Here is a 21,609-nt window from a genome sequence, read left to right as displayed (position 1 = left end):
TCCTATGCCAGTTGAGGAATCCATTGTGGCATTGGGAAAGTCCTTGGGGTTGGAGGTTAGTGGGGATGATGTGGAAGAGTTGGTGGAGGAGGACAATGAAGAACTAACCACTGATGAGCTGCTAGATCATCTTCATCAGCATGAGGCCAGACCTGAGGAAACTGGTTCGGAGGAGGGGAGAGAGAAATTGAAGAAGTTGCCTACTTCAAAGATTAAGGAAATGTGTGCAATGTGGCTTGAAGTGCAAACCTTTTTTGATGACAATCACCCCAACACAGCTATTGTAAGCCGTGCTGGTGACTATTACACTGACAATGTTGTGAACCACTTTAGGAAAGTCATAAAGGAACAGGAGGTACAGGCCTCTATGGACAGATATGCTGTGTGTCAGAAGTCCAGTGACTCTGAAGCTGGTCCTAGTGGCATTAAAAGAAGAAGGGAAGTAACCCCGGAAAAGGACTTGGCACCTCAAGTCTTAATGGAAGGGAATTCCCCTTCTAAACACTAAGACTCTCTCCTCCTCCCATCCCATCAATCATCACCAGATCTTCAATAAAGGTAAGTGTCATGTAACTGTGCATGTCTTTTTCAGTTTGTGTGTATTAAAATTAATATTTCACGTGGTAAAATTTTTTTTTTCATACTTTGGGGTGTCTTGCACAGATTAATTTGATTTCCATTATTTCTTATGGGGAAAATTCATTCGCATAACGATAATTTTGCATAACAATGAGCTCTCAGAAACGGATTAATATCATTATGCGGGGGTCCACTGTATATGAGAGTGTAGAAGGTTTGCTGAGTTTTGTAAACAAACCAGTTGTTGTTGTTAGTCTGGACACTAATAGTTTGTTCACTCCGTCAAGCCGACTGGAAAAACATCTCATATTTATGTTAATTTATATGTTTGTATGTTATGTAACATGTTTTTTTTTATTTATTTAACACACTGGCCGATTCCCACCAAGGCAGGGTGTCCCGAAAAAGAAAAACTTTCACCATCATTCACTACATCACTGTCTTGCCAGAAGGGTGTTTTACACTCCAATTTTTAAACTACAACATTAACACCTCTCCTTCAGAGTGCAGGCACTGTACTTCCCATCTCCAGGACTCAAGTCTGGCCTGCCGGTTTTCCTGAATCCCTTCATAAATGTTACTTTGCTCACACTCCAATAGCACGTCAAGTATTAAAAACCATTTGTCTCCATTCACTCCTATCAAACACACTCACGCATGCCCGCTGGAAATCCAAGGCCCTCGCACACAAAACCCCCTTTACCCCCTCCCTCCAACCTTTCCTAGGCCGACCCCTACCCCACCTTCCTTCCGCTACAGACTGATACACTCTTGAAGTCACTCTGTTTCGCTCCATTCTCTCTACATGTTCGAACCACCTCAACAACCCTTCCTCAGCCCTCTGGACAACAGTTTTGGCAATCCCGCACCTCCTCTTAACTTCCAAACTACGAATTCTCTGCATTATATTCACACCACACATTGCCCTCAGACATGACATCTCCACTGCCTCCAGCCTTCTCCTCGCTGCAACATTCATCACCCATGCTTCACACCCATATAAGAGCGTTGGTAAAACTATACTCTCATACATTCCCCTCTTTGCCTCCAAGGACAAAGTTCTTTGTCTCCACAGACTCCTAAGTGCACCGGTCACCCTTTTCCCCTCATCAATCCTATGATTCACCTCATCTTTCATAGATCCATCCGCTGACACGTCCACTCCCAAATACGTATCTGAATACATTCACCTCCTCCATACTCTCTCCCTCCAATCTGATATCCAATCTTTCATCACCTAATCTTTTTGTTATCCTCATTACCTTACTCTTTCCTGTATTCACTTTTAATTTTCTTCTTTTGCACACCCTACCAAATTCATCTACCAATCTCTGCAGCTTCTCTTCAGAATCTCCCAAGAGCACAGTGTCATCAGCAAAGAGCAACTGTGACAACTCTCACTTTGTGTGATTCTTTATCTTTTAACTCCACGCCTCTTGCCAAGACCCTCGCATTTACTTCTCTTACAACCCCATCTATAAATATATTAAACAACCACGGTGACATCACACATCCTTTATATTATATAATATAATATTAATGTATCTTCAAGACTAATAACACACACTCATTGATTTTAATGTATTCCTGAACAAGTTGTGGAGTTTAAAGCAGTTAAGTTCAGTGACAAAGTGTAGCATTAAGAGTGTAGCAATTAAGCGATAAAGAGATAGAAAAAGGACAAAATAAAATAAACTCCTGACAGCATAAGCTGCTCTGCCTATCTTCTGCAAGGTATGTAAATGGTATACGTACACCAGTTCATTTGTACATTATGGTTTTCTTACGAAAGAAGTGATCTAATGCAGTTTGCCTGTCAAACTCCGTTTTCTCTTATACCAGCATGTCTGAAGGAGGAGCCACTGTCCTCCCCCGCCACCACATACATAATGACATTCATATTTTATTCATTCTAGAGTGTATATCAGGTTTTTATGTTATTTATATTGTGTATTATGTCATATTAGATGAATTGTGATAGATAAATTATTCGTAGAGTTGATAATAGTGTCATATTGAATTACCGTTTTGTCGTGCCTCCTGACAGCAGGAATGGATTAATTGGATTTACATTATTTCTTATGGGGAATATTGCTTTGACTTGAGGACATTTTGACTTTAGTCCTAGCTCCTGGAACGGATTAAGGACAGAACTCAGGGTTCCACTGTAATAATAATAATCTTTATTTCTACAAGTACATGATACAGCTTATACAGACCTAGCTGACATCAGTGACACACTATACAGAAAGCCCCTGATTATGCAGAGCATTTCAGGCAACATAGGTTAATTTTGTCCCCAAGATGCGACCCACACCAGTCAGCTAACACCCAAGTAAGCAAACTTTATTTCTTTTTGCAGTTTACAAAATGTAGTTTACATGTAATAAAATATTGTTAAGCACAAAAGAAAGTCATTAGCATGCTAGGTGAACAGGGACATCAGGTGTTTTAAGGAAACATTTCCCAACGTTTCCACCCATACTGGGAATCAAATCACAGACATAAATGTGTGAGCTGAGTACCCTACCAACCAAGCTAAAGGACACCAAAAACACCTGCACAGTTTTGTATCATATGCAGAGGATACCAAAATGAGCATGAAAATTGCCTCGGAGAGCAACATGCTGTTCAGTGGTTATAAGTTCCTGCTGCTTACGTATGGTAAGAATGAAGAACTCAAAAGGGTCACTGCATATGAACCCCAAGTGGATCATCAAATAGAAGAAAAGGAACACTTGAAAGACTTGAAAGCAATTATGTCAGATGCCCTTTCTGTCATTGAAGGCAAATGTCACAGTAGCCAGGAAGATGACAGGGTGGATAGTAAAACTTTCAATACAAGGGGCATAGTACCAGTGGTGACACTACTCAAATAATTTGTTCTCTCTCATTCAGAGTATTGTTAAGTGTTGATGGCTCTGTTCAGGGCATGAGAGATATCAGAGCTGGAGCAGATAGAGATTTATGGCTCACATAGAGCCAATAAAGCATTTAAATTACCAGAAACACCTCAAAATCCTGAATATTTATTCACTGGAGTGGAGAAGAGAGATATTGTACATGATAATATATATTGTACATGAAAAGTGCCTGAGGACCTAGTCCCAAATGTGCTCAGTCACAACAAACTAGAATGAGAGAAATGGGAGAAAAATGTACAGTAGACTACGTGAAAAATAGGGGCTTCATGCACACAATAAGGGAACATTGAATCATTATCCATGGTCCCAGACTATTTAACATCTTACCAAATGACATCAGGAACACTGCTGGGACAAGAGGAAATGGGTGAATACCTCCACCAAGTGCCAGATCAACCAGGCTGTGATGGATATGAGAGTCAGTGAGTTGACAGCAGTAAGAGCCTGGTTGACCAGGCAAGTACCAGACAAGTTTGGCCCAGGGCAAGACTCAGGGAGTAGGAAAACTAGAAATTCATTGAAGGTATAAAAGTATTCCATTAGGAATAAAAGGCAAAACAAAAAAGAACGGTTATGCAGCTGCTGGAGAACCTGTTAAACTAGAGACTTTCTAAAAATTCAAACAAGTCAGAAATAAATATACAGTAGGGCCCCAACTTAGTATTAATGCTATCCTTAAAATTCATCAAAAGTCAGATGCTTGGTGCTGGGAACTTCCTAGAAGAAGCAGTGTAAAATAGAATAATGTGTGCCTGAGTCTTGGTTTTCCCTATCTAATGTCATTACTTTTCTAAGAATTTTTACTCAGTATTTTACTTTCAAAACACACGAGAAAAAAAGGCAAACTTTTTTTTTTTTTTTTTCTTTTTTTTTATCACACTGGCCAATTCCCACCAAGGCAGGGTGGCCCGAAAAAGAAAAACTTTCACCATCATTCACTCCATCACTGTCTTGCCAGAAGGGTGCTTTACACTACAGCTTTTAAACTGCAACATTAACATCCCTCCTTCAGAGTGCAGGCACTGTACTTCCCATCTCCAGGACTCAAGTCCGGCCTGCCGGTTTCCCTGAACCCCTTCATAAATGTTACTTTGCTCACACTCCAACAGCACATCAAATATTAAAAACCATTTGTCTCCATTCACTCCTATCAAACACGCCCACACAAGCCTGCTGGATGTCCAAGCCCCTAGCCCTCAAAAACCGCCTTTACCCTCCTCCTTCCAACCTTTCCTAGGCCGACCCCTACCCCGCCTTCCTTCCACTACAGACTGATACACTCTTGAAGTCACTCTGTTTCGCTCCATTCTCTCTACATGTTCGAACCACCTCAACAACCCTTCCTCAGCCCTCTGGACAACAGTTTTGGCAATCCCGCACCTCCTCTTAACTTCCAAACTACGAATTCTCTGCATTATATTCACACCACACATTGCCCTCAGACATGACATCTCCACTGCCTCCAGCCTTCACCTCGCTGCAACATTCATCACCCATGCTTCACACCCATATAAGAGCGTTGGTAAAACTATACTCTCATACATTCCCCTCTTTGCCTCCAAGGACAAAGTTCTTTGTCTCCACAGACTCCTAAGTGCACCGGTCACCCTTTTCCCCTCATCAATTCTATGATTCACCTCATCTTTCATAGACCCATCTGCTGACACGTCCACTCCCAAATATCTGAATACGTTCACCTCCTCCATACTCTCTCCCTCCAATCTGATATCCAATCTTTCATCACCTAATCTTTTTGTTATCCCCATTACCTTACTCTTTCCTGTATTCACTTTTAATTTTCTTCTTTTGCACACCCTACCAAATTCATCCACCAATCTCTGCAGCTTCTCTTCAGAATCTCCCAAGAGCACAGTGTCATCACACTTTGTGTGATTCTTTATCTTTTAACTCCACGCCTCTTGCCAAGACCCTCGCATTTACTTCTCTTACAACCCCATCTATAAATATATTAAACAACCACGGTGACATCACACATCCTTGTCTAAGGCCTACTTTTACTGGGAAATAATTTCCCTCTTTCCTACATACTCTAACTTGAGCCTCACTATCCTTGTAAAAACTCTTCACTGCTTTCAGTAACCTACCTCCTACACCATGCACCTGCAACATCTGCCACATTGCCTCCCTATCCACCCTGTCATGTGCCTTTTCCAAATCCATAAATGCCACAAAGACCTCTTTAGCCTTGTCTAAATACTGTTCACTTATATGTTTCACTGTAAACACCTGGTCCACACATCCCCTACCTTTCCTAAAGCCTCCTTGTTCATCTGCTATTCTATTCTCAGTCTTACTCTTAATTCTTTCAATAATAACTCTACCATACACTTTACAAGGTATACTCAACAGACTTATTCCCCTATAATTTTTGCACTCTCTTTTGTCCCCTTTGCCTTTATACAAAGGAACTATGCATGCTCTCTGCCAATCCCTAGGTACCTTACCCTCTTCCATACATTTATTAAATAATTGCAGCAACCACTCCAAAACTATATCCCCACCTGCTTTTAACATTTCTATCTTTATCCCATCAATCCCGGCTGCCTTGCCCCCTTTCATTTTACCTACTGCCTCACGAACTTCCCCCACACTCACAACTGGCTCTTCCTCACTCCTACAAGATGTTATTCCTCCTTGCCCTATACACGAAATCACAGCTTCCCTATCTTCATCAACATTTAACAATTCCTCAAAATATTCCCTCCATCTTCCCAATACCTCTAACTCTCCATTTAATAACTCTCCTCTCCTATTTTTAACTGACAAATCCATTTGTTCTCTAGGCTTCCTTAACTTGTTAATCTCACTCCAAAACTTTTTCTTATTTTCAATAAAATTTGTTGATAACATCTCACCCACTCTCTCATTTGCTCTCTTTTTACAATGCTTCGCCAATCTCTTAACCTCTCTCTTTTTCTCCATATACTCTTCCCTCCTTGCATCACTTCTACTTTGTAAAAACTTCTCATATGCTAACTTTTTCTCCCTTACTACTCTCTTTACATCATCATTCCACAAATCACTTGAAAGGAAAACATGAACAATAAGAAAAATGTCCTTCTGGGAAAATGTCAACTGGGTCTCATAAGGATCATTGCTTGTCTCTATCATGATTGTACTATGTACTCAGCAGGTACATGAGGTGATAGAAGAATAAAAAATTATGTAAACATGTTTCCTTTATAAATCCAGTATAAAGGCAGGAGAAAGGAGACTTAAAGAGGAACCAAAGTGGTAATGGAGTGGCATTTTGTTGAGCAAACTCACTGCATCGAGGGCTCAAACCCTTTGAAAGCTAGTCCTAAAATGAGCATGCCAGTGTATTTTCCACTGGACCATGCAGACTATATGAGATTCATCTAACTAGGAAGGTTAACATGGTTCCCACTATGACCACAATGTGGTCACTGAGATTCTCTCTTCTAGTATTCGCGACCAAAGCTCCATGACTTTCTGCTTATAGCACACAGTCTTCATAACCATTAGAATTTCAGGACTACAAGATTGACCACTACTACTACTACTGGCATCGCATGTCATCTTGAATATTGCTTCTACAACCAGCATTTTACTTTTCTACTAGCAGTATCCACCCATGCTTAAGTGTCCACTACTACTTTTACCATTTCATTGCTCCACCATCATAATTGTTCCTATTTATAACACTCATTTCTCAGTCTTTTTATTACATTGATAAAGCCCCTGGTGGGCAAAACATCTCTCAAATAACTATAACCAGGTGTGCAAGTGTCTTATTCATCAACTTGCTCATATTATGAAGCTTTGTTGTAGTTATGCTTGCTGATGATGCATACATATATTGTGTGCAAAAATGAGTGACCAAAATAAGTGTAAAACACTTAAATTATTGCTCAGACCTAAAGTATTTATTTTTTATTCAAGATGACCTTAAAACTCTACAGTATAATTTTAGGAATTTGGGGGAAAAACTCGTACTCTTTAAGTAAATTCATCACTGAAAATTATGTAGTTCAGCTGCATCTGTACTCTTACAGAAATTCCCAGCCCTTGCGAGTGTGTCCACAGTAGAGCGGTGGCTGCCACTGCATGCCTGCATCATCAATGGTCATACTGCAGTCTTGGAGCTGCTCCTCAAGTTTCCCTATCCAGATGACTCACTTCGAAAATACTGGTTTGTACTGGACCTTTCCTTGTTATTATTAGGATTTCTAGGATCATTTTTCATTTTTGGAAAATAATATCAGAATGAGGTACTTAGAAATAGCTGAAATTTACAAGAGTACAGTATTTTAATGCCCTTGATTCTGACATCATCAACTTTTGAGAATCTTAACGTGGAGCTACATAGATGAATTACTACATGCTACATAAGAGATATTATGTCATATTCAGAAACATGCTGAAGCCCAACTATATGGATTTCATTTGCCATTTCCTGAGCACACACATACTATGAGTTCAGGTGAATTTTTGGGAAAAATGTCACAATCTGCTTAGTTGTTCTCTGGTATGTTTCTAGGTGGATCATAATGTCACGTATGTTGATTATGGTAATTGATTAAATGAGTCAGTTCCCCTTGGGATTTCAAAAACCTGCAACATCTTTGGTTTCTGCTCAGGATTTTTAAATAATTGAGTTATATTTTGTTAAATTTAATTAATTTCTTTGAAATGAATTAAATGCTTCTGTTGTGTGTACTTAAGAGTATTATATAATTATTTTTTCTAGGCCATGTACAGGTATATAACAGTATTCCATACCATTCAAATTCTGTAGTATGCATAGTTCTCTTGCATAAGGGAAAGAGACAAAAAAGAATGAAGAATTTTATGGGGAGAAGCCTATTGAGTATACCACCTAAAGTTTGTGGAATAATTATTATTGAAAGGGTTAGGGGTAAGACAAAAAGTAGGAGTGCAAAGGAGCAGGAAAGATTTAAAAGGGTAGGGGATGTGTAGTCCACATGTTTACATTAAAGTAGTATATAAATGAGCAGTACTTAAGGAAGGGTAACAATCTGTTAGTTTCAATTATGGATTTAGTAAAAGCATATGTTTGGGTGGTAAGGGAGCCATGTGGCAGATGTTGCAGATATATGGAATAAGAAGTAGATTATTAAAAGAGTTTTTATGTGGATAGTGAATGTTATGGCGTGAGTGAAAAATGTTGGATCTGATACAAAGTGGGAATTATCAAGGTTGTTCTTTGCTAGGGGATTTTGAAGATAAGTTTCAAAGTTTATTGGACAAATTTGAGAGGGTTTGTAAAGGAAGGAAATAAAAAGTGAACGTAAAACAGAGCAAAGTGATGTGGGTAACAAAAATTTAAGGCAAAGGTAAATCCAGTATCAAATTGAAGGGAGGGAGTATGGAGGAGGTTGATGTACATATTTTAATATGTGGGAGTGGACATTTTCAGCAGATGGGTCTATGAAAGATGAAGTGAACCATAAAAAAAAGACAAGGAAAGCAGTGTTTTTTTTTTCTGGAGGCCAAAATGAGAAGGTACCACATTATAGTGATACCAACACTGTCATATGGGTGTAAGGCATGGGTTTTGAATACTGCAGTGTACAGGAGGCTGGAGGCAGTGGGGATGTGTGGTGTGAATATCATGCAGAAAATTCAGAGTGTAGAAATTTCAAGATAGTATGGAGTCATCAAGGCTTATGATTATAATTCAGAGGGCTGAAGAGGGATTGATGAGGTGGTTTGGGGATGTACAAAGGATAGAGATGGATAGGATGACTAAGAGGGTGTACAAATTGGGGGTGGAAGGTAGGAGGGTTAGGGGTTGTCTTAGGAATGGTTGTTGGGGATTGAGCCTCTGGCAGGTTTGTGTGGTCATGTAAGACAGGAATGAATGGAGGCAGGTGCTTGTTAATGGCCATGCCGTTGGAGTGTGAGCAAGGTAATGTTTATGAAAGCATTCAGAGCAACTGGTTAGCCAGACTTAAGTCCTGGAGGTGAGAAGGGTAGTGTCTGCATGCTGAAAGACAGGTGAGGATGTTCCATTTAGAGTGGTAATTGAATTGTGTTGTCAGTGCACTTCTGACAAGATTTAATGATAGTAAGTGTGTGAGTGTGAGCAGGGTAATATTTAGTGAAGGGATTCTGGGAAACCAGTTATTTTTATATAGCCGGACTTGAGTACGTACTGGAAATGGGAAGCACAATGCCTGCACTTTAAAGGAGGGGTTTGGGATATTGGCAGTTTGGAGGGATATGTTGTATATCTTTATATGTATATGCTTCTAAACTGTTGTGTTCTGGGCATCTCTGCAAGAACAGTGATTATGTATGAGTGAGGTGAAAGTGTTGAATGATGATGAAAGTATTTTCTTTTTGGGAATTTTCTTTCTTTTTGGGTCACCCTGCCTTGGCAGGAGACAGCTACTGAGTTAAAAAAAAAAATTGTTGTAATAAGCAAATTTAAACCTTACATAAGAATGGGTCATGCAGTCTTCCCAATATATTTCTTTACACAAGCCCCATGTTTCTTCTGTGCTGCTTTTCTGTCATTTAACATATGTTTTAAATTACCTTCCAGTTAATGTTTTATGTAATTCTCTCATAGATGATGAACTATAACAGAATACTTGACAGTATTCTCATTGCCCTACTGAAGTTTCCCAGCTCAAGCTGACAGATTTTAACAGTTTGTATGAATCCTATTCTGTATGATGGAATATGACAAGGAAATATACCTAGCTTATGTTCCCACTAATTGTGGAGTGTGAGTAGGGTAATATTTTGTGAGTAGGGTGACATTTTGTGAAGGGATTCAGGGAAAGCGGTTAGCTGGACTTGAGTCCTGGAGGTGAAAAGTACAATGCCTGCACTTTAAAGGGGTTTGGGATATTGGCAGTTTGGCATGACATCTGAATTGTTGTATCTAGATGCCTCTAGAAAAACAGTGATTGTGTGTGAATGATGGTGAAACTTTTTTTTTTTTTTGGGGGGGGGGGGGTCACCCTGCCTTGGTGGGAGACAGCTGGCATGTTGAAAAAAAAATGTGTATGTATGTGTATGTATATATATATGCAGTGGAGTCTCAGCTTATGAGTTCCCCACCATATGAGTTTTTCAGGATACGAGCAATTGCTCAGTCGATTTTTTGTTTCTTGATACTAGCAAAAATTCAGTATGTGAGCTTCCACCTCAAACAACTTTTTATTTAAACTTCCAGATCTTACAAAAATAAAAGTGAATATATAATTGTAGTTCATTGTCGTGATGTATTATGCTGTTTTTACTGCTTAAGACTATAATTGCAACAGAAATAATAGTACAGTGGACCCCCGCATAATGATTACCTCCGAATGCGACCAATTATGTAAGTGTATTTATGTAAGTGCGTTTGTACGTGTATGTTTGGGGGTCTGAAATGGACTAATCTACTTCACAATATTTCTTATGGGAACAAATTCGGTCAGTACTGGCACCTGAACATACTTCTGGAGTGAAAAAATATCGTTAACCGGGGGTCCACTGTACATGTATATCTTACCTTAAATTGTGGGTGCTGGTGTTTGTGGATGATTGTGAAGAGAGTGGAGAGTTATGTTGTGGTCCTACTGGGCTGAGGTGGATGGTAGAGGCACTGGTACTGAAGTCGATGGTTGTACTGGAGTGTGCATAAATTCTGTAATGGATTTCTGTTCTATTTTACCCTAAAGTACATTATACAACTGGCAGTAAGGCATCAGCTGCTCTAGACACCATTTCAGGGTCCTCTTCAGTGAAAAAGTCTAACTTTAAGTCATTCAGTAAGTCAAGTCAGTCAGTTATGTCAATCAAGTCAAGTCAGTCAAATCAGTCAAGTCAGTTAAGTCAGCCAAGTCAGTAAGTCAGTCAGTCAGTCAGTCAGTCCAGTCAGTCAGTCATTCAGTAAGTCAGCAACACTGGTATGCCTACTGGGTGTCGTGATTGCTTGGCAGATACAAGATATGGTAATTAAAAGGTCAGAACACAATTCACAAACACAGCTTGTAGGAGAGAATTGGGACTGAACACTTATTCATGAAGCTGAGGTAGGGAATGGTTGTCACATAATGACATATTTTATTCATTTTAGACTATATATCAGACTTCTGTTATTTATATTGTTTATTATGTCATATTAGATGAATTGTAATAGATAAATAAGCCATAGAGTTGATATTAGCTTCATATTAAGATAAGATAAGATTTCGTTCGGATTTTTAACCCCGGAGGGTTAGCCACCCAGGATAACCCAAGAAAGTCAGTGCGTCATCGAGGACTGTCTAACTTATTTCCATTGGGGTCCTTAATCTTGTCCCCCAGGATGCGACCCACACCAGTCGACTAACACCCAGGTACCTATTTGCTGCTAGGTGAACAGGACAATAGGTGTAAGGAAATGTGTCAGAATTTCCACCCGCCGGGAATCGAACCCGGGCCCTCCGTGTGTGAAGCGGGAGCTTTAGCCACCAGACCACCGGGCCACCTGAAGTATTTTTGTCCTGCCTCCAAGAGAAGGAATTCTGTTGGAACGGATTAATGGCATTTCAATTAATTTAAATGAGGAAAATTGACTCAGCATTTGAGCAAATCAGGATATGAGCAAGGTCACACAATGGATTAACCCTTAAACGGTCCAAACGTATATATATATTCACTAGCGTAGCGCCCCAAATTTTTTGAGGAAAAAAAAAATCTTTTCTTTTAAAAAGAAAAAAAGAGCATATGGTACCCAGGCATCCCCAGTTATTTTAATATGGAACACAGTGAGTGCGCACACCCATTCTCTCATGTCTAGGTGACTCAGGCTTATTGTGGCAATGTTGAATGAATGACAAATAAAACGTATATGTGTTTGGGGCGCTACGCGCATGAATGTATATACATGTATACGTTTGGACCATTTAAGGGTTAAACTCACAAGTCGAGGTTCCCATGCATACATACATTATACGTGTATATATATATATATATATATATATTTTTTTTTTTTCAACAAGTCGGCCGTCTCCCACCGAGGCAGGGTGACCCAAAAAAGAAAGAAAATCCCCAAAAAGAAAATACTTTCATCATCATTCAACACTTTCACCACACTCGCACATTATCACTGTTTTTGCAGAGGTGCTCAGAATACAACAGTCTAGAAGCATACACATATAAAGATACACAACATATCCCTCCAAACTGCCAATATCCCAAACCCCTCCTTTAAAGTGCAGGCATTGTACTTCCCATTTCCAGGACTCAAGTCCGACTATATGAAAATAACCGGTTTCCCTGAATCCCTTCACTAAATATTACCCTGCTCACACTCCAATAGATCGTCAGGTCCCAAGTACCATTCGTCTCCATTCACTCCTATCTAACACGCTCACGCACGCTTGCTGGAAGTCCAAGCCCCTTACCCACAAAACCTCCTTTACCCCCTCTCTCCAACCCTTTCGAGGACGACCCCTACCCCGCCTTCCTTCCCCTATAGATTTATATGCTTTCCATGTCATTCTTCTTTGATCCATTCTCTCTAAATGACCAAACCACCTTAACAACCCCTCTTCTGCCCTGTGACTAATACTTTTATTAACTCCACACCTTCTCCTAATTTCCACACTCCGAATTTTCTGCATAATATTTACACCACACATTGCCCTTAAACAGGACATCTCCACTGCCTCCAACCGTCTCCTCGCTGCTGCATTTACCACCCAAGCTTCACACCCATATAAGAGTGTTGGTACTACTATACTTTCATACATTCCCTTCTTTGCCTCCATAGATAACGTTTTTTGACTCCACATATACCTCAACGCACCACTCACCTTTTTTCCCTCATCAATTCTATGATTAACCTCATCCTTCATAAATCCATCCGCCGACACGTCAACTCCCAAGTATCTGAAAACATTCACTTCTTCCATACTCCTCCTCCCCAAATTGATATCCAATTTTTCTTTATCTAAATCATTTGACACCCTCATCACCTTACTCTTTTCTATGTTCACTTTCAACTTTCTACCTTTACACACATTCCCAAACTCATCCACTAACCTTTGCAATTTTTCTTTAGAATCTCCCATAAGCACAGTATCATCAGCAAAAAGTAACTGTGTCAATTCCCATTTTGAATTTGATTCCCCATAATTTAATCCCACCCCTCTCCCAAACACCCTAGCATTTACTTCCTTAACAACCCCATCTATAAATATATTAAACAACCATGGTGACATTACACATCCCTGTCTAAGACCTACTTTTACCAGGAAGTAGTCTCCCTCTCTTCTACACACCCTAACCTGAGCCTCACTATCCACATAAAAACTCTTTACAGCATTTAATAACTTACCACCTATTCCATATACTTGCAACATCTGCCACATTGCTCCTCTATCCACTCTATCATATGCCTTTTCTAAATCCATAAATGCAATAAAAACTTCCCTATCTTTATCTAAATACTGTTCACATATATGCTTCAATGTAAACACCTGATCTACACATCCCCTACCCACTCTAAAACCTCCTTGCTCATCCGCAATCCTACATTCTGTCTTACCTCTAATTCTTTCAATTATAACCCTACCGTACACTTTTCCTGGTATACTCAGTAAGCTTATTCCTCTATAATTTTTACAGTCTCTTTTGTCCCCTTTCCCTTTATATAAAGGGACTATACATGCTCTCTGCCAATCCCTAGGTACCTTCCCCTCTTTCATACATTTATTAAACAAAAGTACCAACCACTCCAACACTATATCCCCCCCTGCTTTTAACATTTCTGTCATGATCCCATCAGTTCCAGCTGCTTTACCCCCTTTCATTTTACGTAATGCCTCACATACCTCCCCCACACTTACATTATGCTCTTCTTCACTCCTAAAAGATGGTATACCTCCCTGACCAGTGCATGAAATTACTGCCTCTGTTTCTTCCTTAACATTTAAAAGTTCCTCAAAATATTCTCGCAATCTACCCAATACCTCCATCTCCCCATCTACTAACTCCCCTCCTCTGTTTTTAACTGACAAATCCATATTTTCCCTAGGCTTTCTTAACTTGTTTAACTCACTCCAAAATTTTTTCTTATTTTCATTAAAATTTCTTGACAGTGCCTCTCCCACTCTATCATCTGCTCTACTTTTGCACTCTCTCACCACTCTCTTTACCTTTCTTTTACTCTCCATATACTCTGCTCTTCTTATAACACTTCTGCTTTGTATATATATATATATATATATATATATATATATATATATATATATATATATATATATATATATATATATATATATATATATATATATATATATATATCTTTCTTTCTTTCAACACACTGGCCATATCCCACCGAGGCGGGGTGGCCCAAAAGGAAAAACAAAAGTTTCTCCTTTTACATTTGGTAATATATACAGGAGAAGGGGTTACTAGCCCTTTGCTCCTGGCATTTTAGTCACCTATTAAAACACACCTGTGTTACGGATTAATAAATATTTATTTTTTATATATATATATATATATATATATATTTTTTTTTTTTTTTTTTTCAACAAGTCGGCCGTCTCCCACCGAGGCAGGGTGACCCAAAAAAGAAAGAAAATCCCCAAAAAGAAAATACTTTCATCATCATTCAACACTTTCACCACACTCGCACATTATCACTGTTTTTGCAGAGGTGCTCAGAATACAACAGTCTAGAAGCATAAACATATAAAGATACACAACATATCCCTCCAAACTGCCAATATCCCAAACCCCTCCTTTAAAGTGCAGGCATTGTACTTCCCATTTCCAGGACTCAAGTCCGACTATATGAAAATAACCGGTTTCCCTGAATCCCTTCACTAAATATTACCCTGCTCACACTCCAACAGATCGTCAGGTCCCAAGTACCATTCGTCTCCATTCACTCCTATCTAACACGCTCACGCACGCTTGCTGGAAGTCCAAGCCCCTTACCCACAAAACCTCCTTTACCCCCTCTCTCCAACCCTTTCGAGGACGACCCCTACCCCGCCTTCCTTCCCCTATAGATTTATATGCTTTCCATGTCATTCTACTGTGATCCATTCTCTCTAAATGACCAAACCACCTCAACAACCCCTCTTCTGCCCTCTGACTAATACTTTTATTAACTCCACACCTTCTCCTAATTTCCACACTCCGAATTTTCTGCATAATATTTACACCACACATTGCCCTTAAACAGGACATCTCCGCTGCCTCCAACCGTCTCCTCGCTGCTGCATTTACCACCCAAGCTTCACACCCATATAAGAGTGTTGGTACTACTATACTTTCATACATTCCCTTCTTTGCCTCCATAGATAACGTTTTTTGACTCCACATATACATATATATATATATATATATATATATATATATATATATATATATATATATATATATATATATATATATATATATATATATATATATATATTACATATATACATATATACATATACATAGGTTGGTAGACAGCAACCACCCAGGGAGGTACTACCGTCCTGCCAAGTGAGTGTAAAACGAAGCCTGTGATTGTTTTACATGATGGTAGGATTGCTGATGTCTTTTGTCTGTCTCATAAATATGCAAGATTACAGGCATGTCTTGCTACTTCTACTTACACTTAGGTCACACTACACATACATGTACACATTTATTTATACACACTCATCTGAGTTTTCTTTGATTTTATCTTAATTGTTCTTTTTTTTTTTTTTTTTTTTTTTTTTTTTTTTTTTTTTTTTCAACAAGTCGGCCGTCTCCCACCGAGGCAGGGTGACCCAAAAAAAAGAAAGAAAATCCCCAAAAAGAAAATACTTTCATCATCATTCAACACTTTCACCACACTCGCACATTATCACTGTTTTTGCAGAGGTGCTCAGAATACAACAGTCTAGAAGCATACACATAAAGATACACAACATATCCCTCCACACTGCCAATATCCCAAACCCCTCCTTTAAAGTGCAGGCATTGTACTTCCCATTTCCAGGACTCAAGTCCGACTATATGAAAATAACCGGTTTCCCTGAATCCCTTCACTAAATATTACCCTGCTCACACTCCAACAGATCGTCAGGTCCCAAGTACCATTCGTCTCCATTCACTCCTATCTAACACGCTCACGCACGCTTGCTGGAAGTCCAAGCCCCTTGCCCACAAAACCTCCTTTACCCCCTCTCTCCAACCCTTTCGAGGACGACCCCTACCCCGCCTTCCTTCCCCTATAGATTTATATGCTTTCCATGTCATTCTACTTTGATCCATTCTCTCTAAATGACCAAACCACCTCAACAACCCCTCTTCTGCCCTCTGACTAATACTTTTATTAACTCCACACCTTCTCCTAATTTCCACACTCCGAATTTTCTGCATAATATTTACACCACACATTGCCCTTAAACAGGACATCTCCACTGCCTCCAACTGTCTCCTCGCTGCTGCATTTACCACCCAAGCTTCACACCCATATAAGAGTGTTGGTACTACTATACTTTCATACATTCCCTTCTTTGCCTCCATAGATAACGTTTTTTGACTCCACATATACCTCAATGCACCACTCACCTTTTTTCCCTCATCAATTCTATGATTAACCTCATCCTTCATAAATCCATCCGCTGACACGTCAACTCCCAAGTATCTGAAAACATTCACTTCTTCCATACTCCTCCTCCCCAACTTGATATCCAATTTTTCTTTATCTAAATCATTTGACACCCTCATCACCTTACTCTTTTCTATGTTCACTTTCAACTTTCTACCTTTACACACATTCCCAAACTCATCCACTAACCTTTGCAATTTTTCTTTAGAATCTCCCATAAGCACAGTATCATCAGCAAAAAGTAGCTGTGTCAATTCCCATTTTGAATTTGATTCCCCAAAATTTAATCCCACCCCTCTCCCGAACACCCTAGCATTTACTTCCTTTACAACCCCATCTATAAATATATTAAACAACCATGGTGACATTACACATCCCTGTCTAAGACCTACTTTTACCGGGAAGTAGTGTCCCTCTCTTCTACACACCCTAACCTGAGCCTCACTATCCTCATAAAAACTCTTTACAGCATTTAATAACTTACCACCTATTCCATATACTTGCAACATCTGCCACATTGCTCCTCTATCCACTCTGTCATATGCCTTTTCTAAATCCATAAATGCAATAAAAACTTCCCTACCTTTATCTAAATACTGTTCACATATATGCTTCAATGTAAACACTTGATCTACACATCCCCTACCCACTCTGAAACCTCCTTGCTCATCCGCAATCCTACATTCTGTCTTACCTCTAATTCTTTCAATTATAACCCTACCGTACACTTTTCCTGGTATACTCAGTAAGCTTATTCCTCTATAATTTTTACAGTCTCTTTTGTCCCCTTTCCCTTCATATAAAGGGACTATACATGCTCTCCGCCAATCCCTAGGTACCTTCCCCTCTTTCATACATTTATTAAACAAAAGTACCAACCACTCCAACACTATATCCCCCCCTGCTTTTAACATTTCTGTCATGATCCCATCAGTTCCAGCTGCTTTACCCCCTTTCATTTTACGTAATGCCTCACGTACCTCCCCCACACTTACATTCTGCTCTTCTTCACTCCTAAAAGATGGTATACCTCCCTGACCAATGCATGAAATTACTGCTTCTGTTTCTTCCTTAACATTTAAAAGTTCCTCAAAATATTCTCGCCATCTACCCAATACCTCCATCTCCCCATCTACTAACTCCCCTACTCTGTTTTTAACTGACAAATCCATATTTTCCCTAGGCTTTCTTAACTTGTTTAACTCCAAAATTTTTTCTTATTTTCATTAAAATTTCTTGACAGTGCCTCTCCCACTCTATCATCTGCTCTCCTTTTGCACTCTCTCACCACTCTCTTTACCTTTCTTTTACTCTCCATATACTCTGCTCTTCTTATAACACTTCTGCTTTGTAAAAACCTCTCATAAGCTACCTTTTTCTCTTTTATCACACCCTTTACTTCATCATTCCACCAATCACTCCTCTTTCCTCCTGCTCCCACCCTCCTATAACCACAAACTTCTGCCCCACATTCTAATACTGCATTTTTAAAACTATTCCAACCCTCTTCAACCCCCCCACTACTCATCTTTGCACTAGCCCACCTTTCTGCCAATAGTCGCTTATATCTCACCCGAACTTCCTCCTCCCTTAGTTTATACACTTTCACCTCCCTCTTACTTGTTGTTGCCACCTTCCTCTTTTCCCATCTACCTCTTACTCTAACTGTAGCTACAACTAAATAATGATCCGATATATCAGTTGCCCCTCTATAAACATGTACATCCTGGAGCCTACCCATCAACCTTTTATCCACCAATACATAATCTAATAAACTACTTTCATTACGTGCTACATCATACCTTGTATATTTATTTATCCTCTTTTTCATAAAATATGTATTACTTATTACCAAATTTCTTTCTACACATAGCTCAATTAAAGGCTCCCCATTTACATTTACCCCTGGCACCCCAAATTTACCTACTACTCCCTCCATAACATTTTTACCCACTTTAGCATTGAAATCCCCAACCACCATTACTCTCACACTTGATTCAAAACTCCCCACGCATTCACTCAACATTTCCCAAAATCTCTCTCTCTCCTCTACACTTCTCTCTTCTCCAGGTGCATACACGCTTATTATAACCCACTTTTCACATCCAATCTTTATTTTACTCCACATAATCCTTGAATTAATACATTTATAGTCCCTCTTTTCCTGCCATAGCTTATCCTTCAACATTATTGCTACTCCTTCTTTAGCTCTAACTCTATTTGAAACCCCTGACCTAATCCCATTTATTCCTCTCCACTGAAACTCTCCCACCCCCTTCAGCTTTGTTTCACTTAAAGCCAGGACATCCAGCTTCTTCTCATTCATAACATCCACAATCATCTCTTTCTTATCATCTGCACAACATCCACGCACATTCAGACTTCCCACTTTGACAATTTTCTTCTTCTTATTCTTTTTAGTAATCTTTACAGGAAAAGGGGTTACTAGCCCATTGTTCCCGGCATTTTAGTTGACTTTTACAACACGCATGGCTTACGGAGGAAAGATTCTTATTCCACTTCCCCATGGATATAAAAGGAAAATTAATAAGACCAAGAACTATTAAGATAAAATCAAAGAAAACTCAGATGAGTGTGTATAAATAAATGTGTACATGTATGTGTAGTGTGACCTAAGTGTAAGTAGAAGTAGCAAGACATACCTGTAATCATGCATATTTATGAGACAGACAAAAGACATCAGCAATCCTACCATCATGTAAAACAATCACAGGCTTTTGTTTTACACTCACTTGGCAGGACGGTAGTACCTCCCTGGGTGGTTGCTGTCTACCAACCTACTACTATAATAGTTCTTAGTCTTATTAATTTTCCTTTTATATCCATGGGGAAGTGGAATAAGAATCTTTCCTCCGTAAGCCATGCGTGTTGTAAAAGTCAACTAAAATGCCGGGAACAATGGGCTAGTAACCCCTTTTCCTGTAAAGATTACTAAAAAGAATACGAAGAAGAAAATTGTCAAAGTGGGAAGTCTGAATGTGCGTGGATGTTGTGCAGATGATAAGAAAGAGATGATTGTGGATGTTATGAATGAGAAGAAGCTGGATGTCCTGGCTTTAAGTGAAACAAAGCTGAATGGGGTGGGAGAGTTTCAGTGGAGAGGAATAAATGGGATTAGGTCAGGGGTTTCAAATAGAGTTAGAGCTAAAGAAGGAGTAGCAATAATGTTGAAGGATAAGCTATGGCAGGAAAAGAGGGACTATAAATGTATTAATTCAAGGATTATGTGGAGTAAAATAAAGATTGGATGTGAAAAGTGGGTTATAATAAGCGTGTATGCACCTGGAGAAGAGAGAAGTGTAGAGGAGAGAGAGAGATTTTGGGAAATGTTGAGTGAATGCGTGGGGAGTTTTGAATCAAGTGTGAGAGTAATGGTGGTTGGGGATTTCAATGCTAAAGTGGGTAAAAATGTTGTGGAAGGAGTAGTAGGTAAATTTGGGGTGCCAGGGGTAAATGTAAATGGGGAGCCTTTAATTGAGCTACGTGTAGAAAGAAATTTGGTAATAAGTAATACATATTTTATGAAAAAGAGGATAAATAAATATACAAGGTATGATGTAGCACGTAATGAAAGTAGTTTATTAGATTATGTATTGGTGGATAAAAGGTTGATGGGTAGGCTCCAGGATGTACATGTTTATAGAGGGGCAACTGATATATCGGATCATTATTTAGTTGTAGCTACAGTTAGAGTAAGAGGTAGATGGGAAAAGAGGAAGGTGGCAACAACAAGTAAGAGGGAGGTGAAAGTGTATAAACTAAGGGAGGAGGAAGTTCGGGTGAGATATAAGCGTCTATTGGCAGAAAGGTGGGCTAGTGCAAAGATGAGTAGTGGGGGGGTTGAAGAGGGTTGGAATAGTTTTAAAAATGCAGTATTAGAATGTGGGGCAGAAGTTTGTGGTTATAGGAGGGTGGGGGCAGGAGGAAAGAGGAGTGATTGGTGGAATGATGAAGTAAAGGGTGTGATAAAAGAGAAAAAGGTAGCTTATGAGAGGTTTTTACAAAGCAGAAGTGTTATAAGAAGAGCAGAGTATATGGAGAGTAAAAGAAAGGTAAAGAGAGTGGTGAGAGAGTGCAAAAGGAGAGCAGATGATAGAGTGGGAGAGGCACTGTCAAGAAATTTTAATGAAAATAAGAAAAAATTTTGGAGTGAGTTAAACAAGTTAAGAAAGCCTAGGGAAAATATGGATTTGTCAGTTAAAAACAGAGTAGGGGAGTTAGTAGATGGGGAGATGGAGGTATTGGGTAGATGGCGAGAATATTTTGAGGAACTTTTAAATGTTAAGGAAGAAACAGAGGCAGTAATTTCATGCACTGGTCAGGGAGGTATACCATCTTTTAGGAGTGAAGAAGAGCAGAATGTAAGTGTGGGGGAGGTACGTGAGGCATTACGTAAAATGAAAGGGGGTAAAGCAGCTGGAACTGATGGGATCATGACAGAAATGTTAAAAGCAGGGGGGGATATAGTGTTGGAGTGGTTGGTACTTTTGT

At 39.4% G+C, this 21,609-nt stretch overlaps 1 protein-coding gene across 1 annotated transcript in view; it reads left to right on the top strand.

Moving 5' to 3' along the window:
- The window catches only part of Lrrk (Leucine-rich repeat kinase), a 1,005,461-nt gene that overhangs the window by 607,712 nt on the left and 376,140 nt on the right, over positions 1–21,609 (top strand). The window contains exon 6 of the mRNA XM_070091737.1: positions 7,541–7,677. Coding sequence (XP_069947838.1) covers positions 7,541–7,677 — 137 coding nt within the window. The remainder of the gene's footprint in view (positions 1–7,540; positions 7,678–21,609) is intronic.

This window comes from Cherax quadricarinatus, chromosome 37, assembly GCF_038502225.1.
Source record: "Cherax quadricarinatus isolate ZL_2023a chromosome 37, ASM3850222v1, whole genome shotgun sequence".
Lineage (NCBI taxonomy): Eukaryota > Metazoa > Arthropoda > Malacostraca > Decapoda > Parastacidae > Cherax > Cherax quadricarinatus.
The sequence above is the reverse complement of the archived record's forward strand: the minus strand, read 5'-3'. Positions and strand labels throughout refer to the sequence as shown.